Source organism: Dermacentor silvarum, chromosome 8, assembly GCF_013339745.2.
Source record: "Dermacentor silvarum isolate Dsil-2018 chromosome 8, BIME_Dsil_1.4, whole genome shotgun sequence".
NCBI lineage: Eukaryota > Metazoa > Arthropoda > Arachnida > Ixodida > Ixodidae > Dermacentor > Dermacentor silvarum.
The window spans coordinates 156,915,113-156,935,586 of NC_051161.1; the positions used below are offsets into that span (position 1 = coordinate 156,915,113).

The window sequence follows — 20,474 nt, forward strand, 5'->3', positions numbered from 1 at the left end:
GCTGGAGCTCTTTAAAGTGCACATACAGTGAGTACACGGACGTTTTTAAGTTCCCACACAATCGGAATGCAGCCGCATTGGTCTGGAATCGAAATGAATATTGCGGTTTTTTGGGCCGTAACGAAGATTCGATTATGACGCGCGCCGTTGTGGGGGACTCTGATTACTTTTGACCACTTTAACGAGCCCCAAATGGCGGGACGTGCGCGCTCTTGTATTTCGCCCCCTTTTCCAAACGTTCCTTCCCTCTTTCGGTATGAAAGTAAACTAAATAAATATAGGGGAAAGCCCGCTCTTACAAAATTGCAATACCGGGCATAAGTCAACCAAACATAAACGAACTGGGGTTTTGAACATTTCGCCCTCATCGAAATGCGCCCGCCGCGGCCGGGATTTGATTCCGCGACCTCGTGATTAGCTGAACAACACCATAGCCGCTAAGCCACCGCACCGGGTATGGAATCTAACCAGCCACCCGTTATATCCGCCGAGTTGACATATTTCATGGGCTCAGATAGCACAAAACCACACAGACGACAGAAGCGACGCAGCACAACCGATTGTGAACACAACTTCAAGCTTTGTTTTTTAGCATTGGTCAGTGACCTGTTGTACTAACGATGATTTTACCTGACCAGTCGGTGTTCTGTCAAACTCTTGATTACAACGCAACTGCTCGCGTTCTCTGCTTTCTCTCCATCTCGACAATTTCGGCTATAAATTTGATGAAATGTTGCAATAATAACGTTGAGCTTCCGGCCTTATTGTGCCAACAAACTTTCGCTCTCATAAAAGCGTTTGGATAAACTTTGTCTGCTCTCAATAAAGTTCACTCATCACCATCATCATCATGTTACTTATAATATAAGCTCACAATGACAATTGACCCGTGCATGTTCTTAGGAACCATCCTAGCATACTAAATGCCTTGTCAATACTCGGTTAGATTAGGACCGACAGAGAGAAAAATAGAGAAAGACGGCAATATATATACACGAAGAATAAAAGGATAGTGGGAGAGTTTGTGTATTTGGGAAAAGCCGGTGTTTGAACACCCGTTTTTGTGAGCACCGCAAAGGTCACTTGAATGAGAGTGCATACTCGAATCCGACCTTGCACTATACCGAGATTGTAGCCCCAAACCTGTGCCGGAAAACACGTCAGTCCCTTTACCTATAACAACAACAGAATTCTGGGGTTTTACGCGCCAGAACCACGATTTGATTATGAGGCACGCCGTAGTGATGGACTCTGGATTAATGTTGACCAGCTGGCGTTCTTTAACATGCACCCAACGGCCGTTTTGGCATTTAATCCCCCATCAAAATGCGGCCGCCGTGGCCGGGATTCGATTGCGCGTCCTTTATCTTTGTAGCACAGCGCCGAAACCGCTACGCCACCACAGCGGTTTGCCTATAACGAAGGACCGCGTGCATATAGACAGTTAATGACGTTTTTCATATAAGATGCGCTACGTTCAGTGACTAACGACAGGTTGGCTTAGGTGTTACTGCGAACGTGTGCGGTGCAAAGCTGGGGATGTTCGTTCCTAGAATGATTGAATTCTGGCAACTACATTGAATAAGAAAAAAAAAGAATAGGTTAGGCATCATAAAGAGGAAATAAAGGGATGGAAAAATTCTAGGTAAGTTTTTCTTGTGATGCCATATAAACGGTGAATAGGCACTCAGTAGCTACGACTGCATGAACACGATCAAGTTGAGTCGGGTCGGTTTCTCGGGCCGAAAAGCGGTCGTCGGGTTCATTTAACTCTGTACCGAGTCGGGACAAGTGAGCACCGAGGTGAGTTCAATGAACCCGGCGGCAAGAGGTGGGTTGACACACCCAATCCGCTTGGCCAGGTATATGTACGGTCGGGTCAGGCCTTGCTGGGTGCAGGCCTTGACAAGCATAAACGTGGCTTCAAGTGGTTGTTGTGGCCGTAATGGAAGTGGTCGGTCTCAAAGCATCGCTCTCAGCCCAACTAATGTGCTCGCTCTCTGTGGTCTCGTTTTCGTTTGCGATGTTGGAGCAAAACACATTCGAAAGCCTTCTCGAGGCGGCGTCAACGCTACTCTTTATTCCTCGTCGCAGTGCCTCACAATGGCGGGCGCGTCCCCTAGCTCACTTCCGCTTACCCTATACGAAGTCCATGCTGTGGTATCCGCCTAGTGAGGAAGCATCCTAGTACTTCTGCGGGGTTTTCCACGTGGTAGAGGTGTATGCCGCCATTGGCGCAACCGGCGCTTTGCAGACATGACCACCGCTTTTCTTTTCACGGCCACGTTTCTTGCCACCTTCTGGCGACACTGTAGGAAAAGAAGCGAAAGAGCGTGCGCTTCCTTGAGCAACAAAAACTACGCCCCGCCCAGTTCACAGAGTGAGATGACCTTTGCTGCTGTTGTGCTCCAACTCTTGTCTGACATCCGCACAAAAATGTCCTTCGCTCGGCTTTCGAATGCCTTCAGCTCTTCACGAAGAAAAACCTGGAACCACTTAGGTATGTTCGCAACAATTTATGCGAACAATACTGGGCAACACTTCAACGCTGTAATATTGAAATGCACGCATTTCAATAAACTGCCGCCCGTCAAAAAGCTTGCTGTGGCTGTGTTTCAGTTTTTTTTAATGTTAACCTAAAACACGAAAGCTTTAGTTGCACGTGAATGAGTTCAACAACACTCCTGTTTTTCGATAGGCTTTGCAGTGACAGAAAAATAAAAGAAACCGCGAAAACCACGGCTCCACGTTCTCGCTTACGAATGGAACGAAAACGAAGTGACTGAAGGTTATTAATGCCTGCACGTGTAAGTTAAACGAAGGTGCACAGATACTACCTGAACAGTATAACCGACAAACAGCCGGCGAATCATATTGAGTGGCTTGCGTTTTTTATGCGGCACAGTTTATTTCCAGGACTTTGTCTCCTCAGGTAGCAGTTAAGTGTAACACAGTCTCATTGGTCTTCTATCTATAGACCTTTTCATCGGGCGAGGAGGAAGACCTTTTCATCGGGCGAGGCGCGACGAGCCTTTCCTCCTCTCTGGCTTGTGCGAGCCGGGGCGGCGCGGCTTGAATGTGTTGCCGGTCGCTCGCTGCGGAACGATTCGAAGGTGCTTTAGCTAGTTCCGAGTGCAATTTATGGGATGTCAGTTCTTACGAGGTCGTCGAACAACCACTGTGTAGCCTTTAGGTGCAGCAGTAGCTACAGTATCTGGAAATTTCTCTTGGATGTGCAAAAATGCGACGCGCATCATCAGCCGCGGTGTGTGTTTGTGTTGTGAACTATGTTGGATGTATCGGTTTTCACTCGACGAAGAGTTGTTTTAAAACATTTGCATCAGCCACCGGCATCGTTCTCACGCATTTTAAGTCTAGTAGACTTCAAATCACTATGTCTACGTTAGCCTCCTGCAAGAGGCTTTGCTCAATACAGCGAGCACTGCGATTGGAAAACCAACATGATACACACAAGCTTGGTGCTTCGATCGGCATTGCCATTTCGCCCTGTAAGGCACGATATACAAAGGGGATCCCATACAGAGAATCCAACAGCTATTTGTAATGACACAATTTCCGTAAGATGGATGAATGCGTCGTAGATGACTGAACTTACGAGACTGGAAAAAAAAAGAGTTGTACGGTATGCTGTTATTATTAAGCAAACTATTTTATTTGTGGGCGAAAACCTTGCTCAGCAAACAAGGCAGTCACCCAATATATCTACAGATAAGAACTTGAACGCTTGTCAAAGTAAACAGCACGACTTATTCGCCAGCAGAACGGTAGCCACGCTGTTAGGATCGTCAAATGTTTCGTAACTACTCGTTGCAGCTAAACCAGAGCTTATAATTACAGTGCTGAGAATGCTGCAGTAAGGTAACATTCATGAAACGAATTTTCAGAAATACCTAACCTAGAAATTCCTAGAAATTCGAGGCAGATTTCAGACTCAAACAAACGCGCACACCTCGTGCTGGGGTGCTCCGTCCGCCCTAAAGCCAGCAGAAACTCCAGCCGCTTAATTACTTCACACTTAAATTCCTTCACTACGCCTCACAGGATCATTCCCCACATAGAAGACGCCATTGCATGCTAAATAGACCGCTGGAGAGTGAATAAATCCACCACAAACTGCCGCCGAGCGTACACCACAGCATGCAACACGGGCGTTTGCCCAAGCCAGCATGCCAGCTGCCCATAGATGGCGCCACTGCCTACGCAATGGCGGCGCCCATGAAAAAACGGTCTATAGGCGCGTTTGACCAGATCCGGTAAGTGGAGTCAGTGGCATACCAACTATTTCTAGAGTAGGGGGGGGGGGGGGGCATACCGTGAGCGATCCGACGCTTTCTCTCTCTCTCTCTCCTATATATATATATATATATATATATATATCGACTTACTAGTGCAATTAGTGAGAAAGCCTGGAATTGTGTCTGTCACTTATTTTTATATTTAATAGACATAGACCTATTTATCAATTACGCATGGTGAACGATGGGGGCCCGGAAAATCATTTGAATTTGCATTTATTTCTTGACACTATATGACATCTATAAATGACGCAAGGACAAAACACCAGGAGAAAAGTGGCCAAAAGTCGCTGTACCCCCCCAGTAGCAGCAGTGCAGCTCACATGCAAAACGCACATTGTTATAGACAGTTTTGGTAATGAAACAATGAATTGTACTTAGTGTTTAGAGCTATATACAGCACAAATGTATCGCTAGTTAAGGTAATAGTATTGTCGAGATTTTACACAACGAAGCACAGTCAACATGACTAACTTGCAATACTCCAAAGAAAAAATAAGCACAGCATATGTGTGCGGCATTGGAGAATTACGACCAAATTTCCAGCGAAGCTGTTTCTTTCGAACAGTTTCAATAAAAGTTTCAGTTTCTTGTAATTATATCACAAAGTTTAAAAATTGCCCGTATATGGCTGTTCCATTTGAAACAAAACATTGATATGGAATTTCGCTAAATTTTATATTGGTTGCGTTCACAGTTTTCCCAGGGCAGTGGGAGAAATTCTGCTTTGTTCTTTTTTGTTAGAACTGTTCGAGATTGGAACAGTTTGCATCGAGCATTGTATACACCACAGAAAATGATGCTTTTTTTTCGCGCATTGAAATAATTTGTTCATGTTTTTAGTTAAGTTTGTAACCTCCCTGCTGTAATGCCCTACGGGGCGATGCGGGTAACTAATAAATAAATAAAAATAAAACACAGTCATAAAGCTCCGGATCGCTTGCTTGTGTAATTTACTGCATATATCATAATTAGTCCGGTGTCTTTGAAGTTTACTTACATAGTGTCCATACGGCGCCTTTTATTTTCGCCAAATATAAACAATGTGTCTTCCTTAGTTCATCGATGACATCGCTGAAACCAACTAGGAACGCCTTATGACGCATGAAAAATAGGGGGAAAAAACGACGGTTCAGTAATTATTTGCAACGCTTACAACTAGACCAGGAACGTAAACATTTGTTGCACGCTCCACTTACCATGACCCACCCCTCCGCTTTCCACGAAATATAAGCTTGTTATAGCCAACAGCTGGGACACTGGCAGACGTAGCTGACAGTCGCCATACCACACGCTCTAGCACTTGAATAAGATTTTTTTAAGGCTGTGTTTGATCCCACATCATTTAACTTCGCACAGCATTTTCATAGCGTACCACTAATTTTTGCTAACTTTGTCTTCGTGGCGCTCAATTCTGCCCCGCTCGTAAGACAGGCTCATAACACACTAGAATGCTTGACATACGTAATTTGTTGCGAAAGTCCCAATTACCCAACTAATTTGAACTTTACCAACACATCAAACTTTACCTGTTTCTGAAATTGCCGAACCATAAAGAATCTGCTTCCTTACTTCAGTGAGGACAACAGGCAGACCCAATATATCATGTATGAAAAAAGTAAAAATTAAAAAAAGGAAAAAAAAAGCGGGTTCAAAAACTATTTGTAACGTTTCTAAATAAGCCAGAAACGTTCAAGCTTCGCATCACATTGTACTTAAAATGCTGCCTATTCCGTTCAAACTATAAAATATTTGAAACGCAGAGTTCTCTTGGGACATTGGAAAACCTAGCTAATAACAGCAGCGTGATACTTTCAAATACTTGCTTACAGTTTTTTTAAGGCGTATTTGATCAACACGCATTTACCATCGCAAGTAAACTTGGCGTATTGTTCCCCCTATGTTCGCAACATTTGACCTCAGTTGTAGTTGTTACTATGACAGCGCAACCGTCTATTCTACTGGAAAGGGCGAATTTAACCAACTCATTCGGAACATTGCCTACATATTACCTGTACCCTGCCCCTAATTTTCCCCAGATATAAATCAGATGCCTTGTTTAGCTCACCGGAGATACCGGAGAAGCAAACTACGCATCTCGTATGATGCACGGGAAGAAATGGGAGAACAAGGGTTTAGTAATTATCTGCAACACTTGCATTTAGGCAGGAAAGTTAAAGTTTCGCAATGCATGACGCTTAAAATTCTCCCTATAGGCTGTAATAAACCTACACAGAATAAACATATATTGCTCGTCACTCAGAACACTGTTTCGTACTTCGAATAAATATAAACACCGTGCCACGCACAGTGTTTACCGAGGATACCGGGGGGGAAACAACTAAATGCCGTGTATAATTTAACGCATAAAAATTGGGAGAAAGCGTGTATTCAGCAACTGTTTCTGGAGCACATAAGCAATCTACACAGTTCCAATTTTCGGTACAGGTCACCAAAACGTGGCCTTCATTTGTTCAAAATATGAAATGTCTGCTGTTATTGCTCCAGCCGGGAAACGATTAATACTGTATCTCTCTCTGATTAAGAAACGGCCTGAGTATGAAATCGAGAAATCAGAAGTGAGAAATGCCTTTATAATAGCTTCAGTTCAATGTTCTGTTGGTATTCAAACGGCTCCGCACGTTTGACCAAGGGCCTTTTCACAAAAAAATATCTGCGATAAGTGATGATTACACAATAAAATTCGACAGTTAGACCTGTAAGTGGTTTGATTCGATTTTTGATGGTGATCAGACACTGAGACTGCAACGCTATGTAGAATCTCTCGACGGAGATTCACACAGTTACATCATTGGATAATTCAACCATTTCATGGCGTAAAAGGCACACCGATCGCTGGGCACGGTTGATTATACTACTTGACCCGGACTTCTCCATCCCCTCGCCCGCAGGTTAAATACAGCAAGCCGATTGTGTTTTCAAATACGATTAGGTGGTCCCCCCAAAAAATTGGGCACGGTGCAAGTAGCACAAGCGGAAATTTGTTAGGGCGGGACCTGTCCAGTGTCTATACGCGCTCACATTGCCTTCGCAATGTGAGCGCGTATAGCGAATCCCGCGCGTCGCCCGCTGCAGCGCGTCACGAGGAGGCACAAAAGGCAATCCTCGCAGCCCAAGCAGGGGATACGTATATAGTAAAGAAAAGCATTACTTACGCGGTATTACTTAAGAAAGAAAACTTAGCTTGAGCTGTAGTTTTGTTGGACTTTCCAGCGTGCAGCCGAAAGGGCCCGCTTTCATAAGTGGGGGGCGGGGGGGGGGGGGGAAGTGCCTTCCCTTCCCCCCCGGTAGATACGCCTACGAGTGGAGTGCACCGAACGGATGGCATTACTACCGCACAGAGCATCGATAGAATGAGCAGCGCAGTGATGTAAATGGAACTACAGAATATAGAGATGTATCGCAAGGTACACTGCACTTGATTGAACGCTTGATTGAACCCGCTTGTTCTTAACATAAGCGGGTAATTTTACGGCATAAAAGTACATGGTGAAGTACTTTCGGCATGTCCGAGGCAATATGTCGGGGAGGCGTGAGATGTATAACCTCTGTCAGGCATTATTTACCAATTGGTTGTTACTTCCCAGTCTGAACTTGTCAACTACCTCATTTCTTAAAAAGCCAGTCTTCTTTGATGATAAAAAAAAAACCACGACGTTTTTTACCCAGAGCTGTAAAAGACGCGCTTTTTTGCCAGTTTCATGCTCGAGCTGCGAACACGAATGATACTTTTCTCAGACTGAAGCAAGATGCAAAAAAAAAGGCATACTAAATACGTCGATAGATCCAAGTGCTATTTCCACGCTGTCGGAGCTGGGTCTTCCTTGCATTACCTCCGACAATGTCTTTGGCGGCTCACTATTGTGGTGATTAATGCCCTTGCTTGTACACGTTGTTCAAGCTACAGAGAGATATTAATATAAACTGCCATTACCAATATTGTTTTCAGATATTGTTTTAGTACGAGTTTACTAGTTGGTGGAATTTGAATGCCATGGCAGCGGTTCGGTCAGCCACAAAACGGGGAGACCACGCTCACAAAGAATTGAAACCATATTAGTCTTCCACATCTTCTTTCGCATCAAAAATTGTTTTTATCGATGAAATAACATCTAAAACAGGCTGGTAGGGACTGAACGTGAGTTATGTCATCTGGCGTGTGCGTAATAATAGTAATTAACAATTTTACATTGGCTCGTAGACAACTTTCTTAACTGTCCTTAAATTTAGGGGTAGGGCAAAGAACTGCAGGCGGTGAAAATTATTCCGCAGTATCCCCTTACGGCATGCCTAATAATCACTTTGCAGTTTCGGCATGTAAAACACCAGAATTTAATTTTTAAAATTTTTGTACTTATTCTTGACATGTATTTTTATTCATGTATGATTGCCATTGTAGGGAAGTACGAAGATTTTAAAGGTAGACTGGGGTTCCTTAAATAAACGAATAATTTTAAGTGGAAATACTCTTATTGTGGACGCTTTAGAAATAATTAACTGCGTAAATAAGGAATCCACTCTTTTAGCAGGGTGGATATATTGTTACACTGCTTTGCATAACATCGAGTAAGAGGAGCACGAGCTTTGGGGTGAAGAAGGCGACGCTTCAGTGACTGGCTGGTTGTGTCAATCCTTGCCAATTGTGTACGTATTGTAAATAAACTTCACGTCTCGCTTCTTCTCTCCGTAACATATTTGGTGGAGGTGCTCGATTAAGCGGCTCATTAAGACCGTTCTTCTGCGGATGATGTGCTGTAGTAAGTTTGTGTTTCGTAGAACAGGAGCGGAGCAAGTCGTCCAAAAATGTAGAGAGGAAGTAGCGACCCCGGTTGGTAAAAAGTTTATGAGCAGTGCCGTGGTGAAGAATAATGTTGTGCAACAATGTTATATTTTTAAATAGTAACACGTGCCTGGTTCAGTATGTGCAACTGTGCTAAAGTGATGTGCGTTGATACTAGAAGGTTGTACCATGATGACAGCCTCCACTACTGTGACTCATTTATCTTATGTGCCAAGAAGTGCATAGCGGGCTCTGAAGATCTTGACACATGTTCAAGTTCATAAGAAATCTGTTTTGCCCATGTTTTCTACTCTGAACTAGAGCCTCAAACACTTAAAAGGTGCTGTCAGCCATGCTTAAGGCTTGAAAGGACATCAGCGAAGCTATTGTACTTGTGCATTGTGTGCTTGCATTCGTTGACAGCGAAGCATTGCAGTTATTGTGAAGCGGAAAACCACGAGCTACGCTGCTCTCGTTTCTCGTTTCTTTCACGCTGTTGTTTAGCAAAAAAGCTTTATGTCCTCATTAGTTTCGAATGGGCTCGTTAGAACCTAGTAAGATCTCAGCGTGCCCGGGTGTGTTGTTGCCTGGGAATATTAGAAAACAGATGAACTTACGGCGTCCACGTTCCCATTAGAGCGTTCTCCTGCAGCCAAGGGTGTCGGGTAGCAGGTGTTGTGTTGTTGCCTTCTTCAGAACCATCCCTTAGGACACCAGATCCTTCACGGATTTTCACTTTGTCCGCGCGGATACTATCTGACACAGGAGACCCCGTCTTGGAATCCGAGGGAGGTTCGTTCGGCGTCAATCGTTCACCACCATTCTCTTCTGCGTTCGAGGGGCCGGGCGTCATCTCACGTGCTCAAAAACCCGCGCACACTCTTCAGATTTGTTCGCGTGCCGACTCGCACGCGGCCGAATCCGAGCGGCCCGTGCTGACCCTCTGGAGAGGAGGAGGCTGGCCGTGTAGGGACGTCAATCGAGCGCCGAACGCCGTCACCATCCGGCATGCCAGTCGCTGTTGTCACGACTGATGGGGATTTGACTGAAATGTGGAGTGCAATGAGCTCTCCTCCTTTTTTCGCTGCCGCGCTTTCCAGCTGCCCTTGATTTCACTCTTTCCCGCTTCGCTGCAGATGTGCTAACAAGAGGTAAGCTCAATGAACTAAAGAGAAAAAAAATATGATGGAGAATAAAGCCAGGCGAGAGGCATTCTGCGCGGAACCACCAGACAGCTCAGCGTTTCATGCCGACTGCGTGCGTTTTCTTTTCATGAATTCATGCTCGCAGCCCGCATGTGCGCTGTTCCGGCACGGTGCCTCGCGCAGGAGAGGAGGTTTGCAAAGTATGCGACACGCACGTCAGTACGCGACGGCGTCGAGGCACACGCCCGCGGAATTTTTCTTTTTCCGCGTTGCCTCTTGGAGTTTGCCCAGGTGACTTCCTAGAACTGCTGATATACGTCTTTAACCCAAGGTAGACACTCCATCACATGCTGCTGTGCCTTATCACGAGACGCTTTGCGACACATTAGAACGCGACAACGATATTCTGAGCATGAATGATCACGACTTGGAGTTTTTTGAAGAACCGACTTGCCTATTGGAGTTAATTAGAGAAGTTGTTTCTTACGCTCCATCATTACTCAATAAATCTTCGCTGCTTTGTTATCGTGATAGTCACTTAAGGCTGATATCCTTTAATTCCCTCTACCCCCTTGCCCCACAACAGAGTAGCCAGCCGCGCATCCTCCAGCCTACTACTGCTTACTGCCCAACATCCCCATCTTTCCCTCTGTTCTCCCCCTCTCTCTAAGGCTGATATACATGGATATGTCGCAGAAAATGTAGACGTGCGAACAGTCCCGATTGTTTCACGTGCTCTGTAGTGCTTCCAACCACAAGTGTGCCGGCAGACACCAGCGCCACTCCTTCCCCTGGCAGAGAACGGCGTCGCCGTGTATCAGGTCACCGGCAATGTGAGGCGCTCGCGAAGCCTGCGATCTTTGCTAAACTGCTCCGGGCATCACCGTTGTTTCGCGATGGTTCGGCAGTCGGGTCGCCGAGATGCCCGGTACTGTTGCGTGGTGAACTGCCACAGCAGTGACAAAGACACCCGGTGCCTATTGTTTCCCGGGTAACTGGTATGAAAAGGAACTCGGGTAGCATTAACCGCCATCCGCAGAATTAAGAAAGTCGGAATGCTAAAGATTTCCGTTTTACTTAATGTTTACTATTATTCGCGGCATCACTGTTGCGCCGACTTGTAGCTCAGTCAATACAGTTTGATCATGACGACTAGCATATCGCTACTGGTCTATTTCAACGCGATTTGAGGGACGCAGTGAGCGTCAGCTGATTTCCGCGTGCAACGCACATTGTGCTTTCTTGTGTTTGTTTGACAGCGCGGTACTTGGTCGGTAACATTTCTGTAGTAGCAAGTTGCAAGCAGTTGAACGCCTTAGCGCAGGCTTATGATTAGGCGTATGATTAGGCGTATGATTAGGATTAGGTTTAAGCGTAAGAGTAGAGTTCAAGATTAATAGACAGAAGACAAAGGTAATGTTCAGTAGTCTGACAAGGGAATAAGAATTCACGTTCGCCAGTGAGTCTCTAGAGTATGTGCAGGAGTACGCTTATCAAGGTCAATTACTCACAAGGAACCCTGATCATCGGTAGCAAATTTAAAGAAGAATAAAATCGGCTTGGAGTGCAAACCTCAGGCATTAACAAAACCGCACTGGAAACTTACGACTGTCGTTGAACAGAAAAGTGTACAATCATTGCATTCTACCTGTGACAACATATGAGGCAGAAACTTGGAGGTTAACAAAGAAGCTTGAGAACAAGTTAAGAACCGCACAAAGAGCGATGGAACAAAAAATGTTAGGCGTAACGTTAAGAGACAGGAAGAGAGTGGTGTGTGTCAGAGAACAAACGGGCATAGCGGATATTCTAGTTGACATTAAGGTGGAGGTCCCACTCCGGCGGCACGAGCCCCCCGTTTTCAGTACTTTTGGAGCAACCGTGGCGGCTCTTCTACTTAGGATATAAAGTTGTCGTATATATCATAAAAAGCTTAATTATTCTGGATTCCAATATATATAATATAAAGAAATTGATCAATGTGATTTAGACATAAATGTGCAAGAACAAGCATGATATACATGGTTTTTGCGAACTGTGTCTCAGTTGTGACCATATTTAGAAGGAACTACCGCATTTACTGCATTGCAGCTTGCTCTGTAACTTTAGGACATATTTATCTGTTTCCTAGACGCAGCAAAATAATTTTGAATTTTCACTTTTTGCATAATTTGCTTTTGAAGATTGCCAAATACCGCAAAATTCTCTTGTAAACAGCCCGGGAACTACACGCTCAAGGAAGCTAAATTTTGGAAATGTCCGAGTTTAAGGAATTTCCATCTCGTGCGCAAAATGTCATTCATGTACCTTTATTAGTTTTCCTAATAAAGCGGCCGAAATTAAGCAGTATTTAGAATTGTGGTGTTACTTTTGCCCATTTTTGAGGGAAATTACTAAAGCCACGAAGCTGCGGTTTAAAAGGATGAAAGGCGAACATGAAAATTTTCCTTCCAACGCTTGTTCTGTATTCTTTGTCGTGTTTCCTTTTCATGTGCGCTGACCAAAATCGGATAAGACCAAACAGCCACCAAGGGCGTTTAGATCAGGCAACTAGAGAAGGTGTTTAAGCACAGTGATAGAATTTCGTGCCTAGAGCACATGCCCTATGTATGTGCATAATGCGTTAGTGCGCAGGGTATAATATATTGGTGGCGAGTATAGCGCCCCTCATAGTACAAATTTGGTCCCACTCGTCGCATAACAATTTTCAGAGGCTTAATTCACGACCTTTATGTTGGAAGCTGCACTGGCAGTTTGATTCTGCTTGTTTTTCAATTATGAAAAAAAAATCTAGTTTTACCTTTATGTACAAATTCGTGGTGCACACTTCCATCGTAAACACAAATGGTTTTTGCTTTGTTCTACGGCGCGTTTCTTGGACTTTGCTCAGATTTGTCTTCTTCCCTCATTGCTTTGCGAGTTAAGCGCAATGTCATATTCGTAGTTTCATGTTCCATCGCCAGTGGCAATTTCCTACAAGAATTTATCGTTGTCGTCTGGAGTTCTTGCTTTAATGCAACGCTCTTGTCGTCGCAATTTTTGCTCACTATTATTCGCTGCACCGTCTTTGCACAAATACTTTTCCTTTCCTAAGTTCCAGCCAAGATCTAGTAAACGGAAGACTGTATCATTACCAAGTGCTTCTGCTACCATTCTAACAATCATTCGGCGGCCAATGAGCACAAGAGAACGCACACGATCAATGTATTCATCTTGGTACGAGGTGGACGGGCGTCCTGATCTTGCCGCGCTCTTGGGATCTTCACGGCCTTTCCCAAAGCACAGGGCCGACTTGAACATAGTTCTTCCTTTCAGAGCATATTTTCCAGATGCCTTGTGCAACTTTTGATGAATGTCGGCAGCTATATATTGCCCAATTTCACAACAAATTTGGTATTGATCGACCCTTTGTTCTCTGTAATCGTGGATCTCCCTTTCGACATAGTAAGAACGGGTCGCACGAAAAGTACACCAATAGAATCCGGCCTTGCCATACAGCAGCCCAGGGGAGGTATTTTGTAAGAGTCCACCTACTGGGCATGTTCCTTTCGTCTGCTGTTGTAGTTCTGATTGGCTGGGCTGCACGTCCGCAGCAACAAGGCGCCAAAGCCAATCAGCACGTCAGCAACGCACGAAATGGACATGTCCACTAGGTGGACTCTTGAAGAATACCTCCCCAGCTCGCACTAGCGGCCAACTGGGTTCTTTCGAGTGGAGAACGCGAGAGCAGGGCCGGTACACCTTCGCCTAGTTTTTTTGTTGACGTGTTTTGTGCGATTTTTAAGAAGGTCGCGAAAGACCACCACACACACACACACACACACACACACACACACACACTACACTACACATATATATATATATATATATATATATATATATATATATTGTCACGGTACAACGTCGTCGACTATTGTCTTGTTTTCTCACCGCAAGAACATAAACGCCAATGACACGGACAAATCCCTATGTGCTAGTATCGTTTTTGAGGTCTTTGTCCATGTCTTTCATGTTGTCTTTTTATATCGTTATATAATATATCCGCGCGTGCTCGCCAAGCTCTTAACCTTGACGCACGATCACCCCTGCACTTCGCTCCTTTTGCAACGTGCCGCACGAGACAGACTGTCCGCGCCAGCCAATTTATCGCGAAACGAAAAAACGTATAGAGGTGCGCTGAAATTTCACATTTGGGAGTATTGAAATCGTCAGTGATTTTTTTTTCAGTGATTAACAGGACTATCAGGCACTCGCGTCGTCGACTTAAACTTTGATTAATAAACGTGAAATCTGACGGAAATTTTAGCAGATAAACAATATAGACCGCAAACAACTGCTAGTAGTTGTCTCTGTGTTAGGTGACACACAAACACAGCGGGTAAAGTTTGGTGGCTGTTTCGGTAATATTTTCGGCATACTAATAATGCCTTGAGTTAAAGTGATGCAGAAGTTGTAAATTTAAACCCCATTGAAATAAGGCAGTCTTCAGGTAGTGACAACGCATGCCTGAAAAGCGTTGGCGTTCAAGAAAGAAATGTTCGGTTGTTTCACTATCAGAAACATACGTAGTCTAATTTAGAAGCGAATTGGAATTTAAAAAGAGCCCTTAGATTAAATAACTTGCGCACTGTGTTTCACATTGTGGCTGGCTGTTTCTAACACCGGGGTATGGTGCAACCAGTGCAGCTAGGATGGTATAAAAATTTATTAAATTCTGGGGTTTTACGGACGAAAACCACGCTATTATTCTTCCTTAAGATGTGATTATGAGGCACGCCATAGTGGGTGGACTCCACATTAATTTGGCCGCCGGGGGTGCTTTAACCTGCACGGCCGTTTTTTCATTTCGCCCACATCGAAATGCAACCGCTGCGCCGGATTAAATCATGCGCTCTCGAGCTAAACAGTGCAATGCCAAATCCCTTACACCACCACGGCGGGCACAGGGTGGTATATGTTGCACTTTTTGAATTGAGAAAGTGAATCACCAGGTGCGACGAAGGTTGTCCAGGCTCGCAGAGATAGCTGGGCAGATAAATGAGGCGCGTTACAATGACAGCTGCAACTTGTAAAAGATGTTTTTCCCATGTTCAGCGGATGTGTTTATATCTTCTCCCGAGGCAACAAACGTCCAGCGGCATGCCCGTGGACATTTATTCCACTTGAAAAGTGTTTGTGGAAAGCGAGAGGTGACAGCACGTGTGCGAGAATACTCCGCGACCGAAAACAAAGAGTGCTGCTGGCACGTTACAATTTTTCTTTTGGACACACAGAAGAAACAAAAGACAAGAAAAAATAAATATAAGCAAACACGCCGTGGTTTCTGGCTTTAGCGATGACGTCAGATTTGATATCGTCGATCACCTGCATTGGCGGCCGTGTTAAGCCCGGCCCACATGGAGCGAACTTTCACTGCGTAAAGAACTGGTAAAGAACTGCAAATTGTTGATGAACATAAAATATTAGGCGTTACTTTTTCTTCGCACCATACTTGGGATAAACATACTGAAAATATCTTCAAAAAATTGTCTGCAAATTGTCTCGATGTCGATACCTTCTTCCACCCAAAGCAAAACTAAACATTTATTATGCCTTATTTTTTTCATATTTAAATTACCCTAGCTTAGTGTGGCCGACCACAGGAAAGACGAACATTATGTAAATCCTTTCTTTGCAAAAGAAGATGATTCGGCACATTGACAACATGGGTTTTCTGGACACAACCCGGCCAGCTTTTTTAAAGCATAAAATTATTAAAGTAGAACATCTATACACATTTCGTCGTCTAAATTCTTCGTCTAAATTCTTTTTACTTCTGAAATACTGCTTTCTAAAATTTCTTCTTCTTTCTGGGGTTTTACGTGCCAAAACCAGTTCTGATTATGAGGCACGCCGTGGTGGAGGGCTCCGGATTAATTTTGACCACCTGGGTTTCTAAAATTTCTTCGTGTCTGCTGCATCATTGACACCTAAATTAATTGGTGCCAATACGAGAAGTAGCGACACGTGGTATGTGCCCTGGTTTCGTTATAAATATAGCCTACAGTCATTAAAACATAATCTACCATATATTGTAAATAACTATGAAGGTACAGTGGTTTGTTTTCACCCGGTTAGGGTGAACACCTCATTAGTATTAAAGTTGTTATAACTGCAACATACCTTCTACTTCAAGGGAGAAATTTGCCGAATACGACGGCTAATGATGATTCCGATAAAATAAATAATAGTTTTCTTTATTTTGCGCTAAACGCCAACTGCTACAGGCTCGTGAATACTAATGAGGTGTTCACCCTAACAGTGCTCACCACTGTACATATATTTCCTCATCCAAAGAACTTGGAATGCATTTTGTAAACATGTGATCACCGATTGTTTATGAGAGCCCATTTGTGTTACCAATTTGTAACCCGTACACACATATATTTCTTTTTTCAGATGTATCAAATGTATTTTCTCTTAGTCTTTTCATTAATTTTTATGTCTTGCTTTTATGCATTCATGTGATTTATTTATTTTGAGTGTCTCACAATCTTACTATTTTTGATGTATGCCTTGTAAAGGACCATCGGCCTAGTCAAGCTGTTTACCAACAGCTTTTAGCTTATGATGGCCACCGGAACTCTTGTATTTCTGGAAATAAGTCTGCATTGTTTGTAACTTCGTGCGACCCGCACCAGCGCGGCGGAACGCCAGCGTGCCGCCGCCGTGCTGCACCCACAAGCGGCGAAAAACAGGCGGCCGCCGCCGCTGCCGCGATTTCAGTGTTGCTAGATGCAGCGTGATTCCATCCTCAGTAAAATGCCGTGAAAAAATAGTTTTGTATTTGCAACTGAACCATTATTCTGCAACTGAAGCATATTGGTCGTGGCTGGACGGCTGCGATCAGTCGATCATTGTACGCGATGCGCGCAGCTTTGGTCGCCATGTTCACTCTAGGCTCTTTGGCTGGCTAGCCGAGTGAAATGCGGTGGCAGGAAGTCGGGCGTGACCGCGCCCTGATTGGTCCGCGCTGACAGCCTTCATTCGCCGCTTCCGGCGAGCGGTTGACCGCCTGCGAACACATCTATCCCGCCTTGATCGACGGCGAACAGCCGCCGTCCGCCGCGCGCGGCCGTTCGCCAGTTTTTCGCAAGGAAATCGCTCCATGTGGGTCGGGCTTTATATAGCTACGAACCCGGCGGTGACGTGCTTGTGAGCTTGGCGCTTGAAAATGCTGACTTCATACTAAAGCAAAGTCCAAGTATTCGAACGAAATCCTTACGCAAGTGGGCAGTACACAATGATTTAAGCGCGATAATCGTACCGCATGGCAGTCTGCGCTTTTTACGCCACCGGGTTGCGCTGTGTGATTGCTGGGCGACCAAATGCATTCAGCCTTAAAGGGTCATTCACACTAGGCCGACGCGACACCGATTTTGGTCTGCCGACTGTTGGTGACAGCAGTTTACTGGATGGAAGACGCTGTGGCCAACGGTTTAAAGGAAGCAAAACGCTGTCGCCACCAGTCGGCCGACCAAATCGGTGTCGCGTCGGCCCAGTGTCAATGGGCTGGGCCTTAATGGTTCGCAAAAGCTGTCAAATTCATTGTATACCAAAATACACCAGCTCGGGATTAGGCAGCGCCAGAGGTAGCGCAAAAGGCCCCGGCAGCCACGCGCTCCGAGTGCAGTGTTTAAGTCGATGAACACTGCATGTGCATCCTATGAACACACACTAACATGCTACGTAGGCAGTTAATGTTTTCTCCACATACGCAACTGTACTTGCATTCTGTATTACTGTCGAGTTTTTTTTTTCAGTTCTGTAGCCTTCGCTTCTGCGCCGATCTGACACGCCCACCACCTAACCATGACCAGCCGTCGCCGACGTGGTAGATTACAGCACGGCGCTGTGTGTTTTCTCGAACACTGTTGTAATCTTTGCCGCTGGTGTCACCACGTATGGCCAACACAACGCGCCAGATGCCATTTCAATTGTTAGCGCGTGCCTAGCTATGATTCATTTGCACTTAGCTATTACACACGTAATCATCCGTAATTACGAAAGCTCGTGCCTCCGCAATGATGGCGGAAAAGTGTCACCTGAATTCACCAGAGTGCTACAGCACAGACTGCACAAAGCGATAGTGCTCTATCGTGCTCACGGCGTCCAGTGAGGTGCGATGACCTTTCTAGGTGAGACGGTAAAGGGCGAATGACGGAATATAAGCAGGTAATGTGCCAGGCCAATGCGGACACCTTTTTTTTTCTTTTCCACCAGTTCTAGCTCGTCCACTGTCTACATCAGGAGTTCGATATCCCCGTGAGGCCAGCACCTTCGCGCGTGGGGATCCGCGCAAACGCTCATTGCAACAAGGAGAGTCGCTGAATGTTCTAATCCGGGTCCAAGACCAGGTGTATTACGAACAGGGACTATGGGAAAGATCGAGGGCACCCCGTCCAACCTCAACGAGTCGGCCCACAGAGCTGCGCGAGAAGTCATCGACCGCGTACCTACCGGATGGCGCGGCGCTGAGGTTCCGGACAACAGGGATCCCCCTGCCTCGTACAACGAACTCAATAAGTACTTTTACCTGGGGAGGCGGAAGTTTCCGCCGCCGCACAGTAAATTGAACAGGCCTCAGGCATCGAAACTCAGACTCTTGCAGGTCGCGGTATACCCTAGGCCCGCACTCTTACACAGGATCTATCCCGAAGTTCAAACGTATAACGCTTGCCCGCTTTGCTCAGAGTTGGCCAACTTAGAACACATGCTCTGGCGGTGCCCCGCGTTACGGGGTGACGAAGACGTTGCATCGTCCAAGTGGGAGGGTGCTCTACGCAGTCAGGATTTTGAAGCACGACTATAGGCGATGTGGTGGAGAGGCTAGGCCTTTCTGTCCCGACGTGGCAGGAGCCCGCTACGTGCTGGTGCACGTTCCGAAGGACCTCCAATAAAGTTTTTCCGTTCCATTCATCTGAATTATTTCATTTTTTGGTCTGTAGGGGACCGCTTACAAATGTAAAACATTTCTCTGCTATACGGGGCCGGTAAATCATGGAAGGGTGTGCGAGTATTCGAAATTTTCGAAATTTCGAATTTAAATTGAATAGTATCCTATTCGTAACGGTCCTCGAATCAAGTATTTGCTATTTGTAGCTACGAATATTTATAGAATACTTCTCCAATAAATCGAAAGGTGAACTGTGGGCAATAAAACATAAAATTGAAGCAAAAGTAGGATAAAATCACCCCCGCAGGCATATTGACACGTCAATTCAGTGTATTTACATGTGTTGTGCGGTTCCCGTTCGCTGGCGCTTTATTTTGCGCGCCGCGGAGGACTCGGTGAGGAGAGGCGAAGACAACGACGAAGACGTGCTGCCCGATTGTAGCTGTTCTGCTGTGTTGCCGGCTGTTGCTTGTGCTGTTATTACAGTGACAAATTGGTGGAGGTGCTGAGTACCGTCCTATGCACTAATTTGACCTCCCGACGCTTCGAGTCCCTGCCACCATTTCCACGATTCCGGAGAAAAACCGTGCACTTCGCCAGAGCCGCCGCTTGCAAGGACTACCTCCTGAATACGGCCCATTGAGCCAAGTAAGAATGTCCACCACAGGGGCAAGTGCAAGTCATACTCAAGAGAGCAACGCAGTCCAATCCACTGCTAGTCCGAGCGTCGTCTACGCAGCCCGCGTTCCGAAGTCATTTCATGACGACCTGTTCGACGACGTGGAGGATTGGCTTGAGCACTTCGACCGAGTCGCTGCATTCAATGAATGGGGTGACTAAGAAACTGCGCTACGTGTACTTTGCCCTCGAAGACTAGGCTCGCACGTGGTTTGAGAATAATGAGGGCTCCATCACTAGCTGGCAAGAATTCCGACGACTGCTTCGCGAGACATACAGCAGCCCCGAAAGGAAAGAAAAGGCCAAACAGGCACTGCAGAGAGTCGGTTTCAGAAGTCAAATGAAAGCGTGGCCATGTTTCTCGAGGACATGTCGCGCTTGTTCCGACGAGCTGATCCAGGTATGGCCGAGACAAAGAAAGTTCGTCTCTTAATGCGAGGGGTGAAAGAACAACTCTTCGCTGGAATCATGCGCAACCCTCCAGCTACCGTCGCTGAGTTCATAAGTGAAGCAACGACAATGGAACGAGCGCTACAGCAACGCTCCCAACAGTACGACCGCCAAAGCACCGTCGCCGCCGTGTCACGTTTCACCTGCGG

General features: G+C 45.6%; 1 protein-coding gene across 3 annotated transcripts in view; it reads right to left on the bottom strand.

The window, feature by feature from the left end:
- LOC119461789 (solute carrier family 41 member 1-like) overlaps positions 1 to 20,474 on the bottom strand; it is a 299,478-nt gene that overhangs the window by 193,783 nt on the left and 85,221 nt on the right. The window contains exon 1 of one of the 3 annotated variants that reach the window (XM_037723168.2): positions 9,735 to 10,105. The exons of the other annotated variants lie outside the window; for them this stretch is intronic. Within the exon in view, the coding sequence (XP_037579096.1) occupies positions 9,735 to 9,970 (236 nt within the window). The 5' untranslated portion in view covers positions 9,971 to 10,105. Of the gene's footprint in view, positions 1 to 9,734; positions 10,106 to 20,474 lie in introns of those variants that run through there. 3 annotated transcript variants of the gene reach the window in all.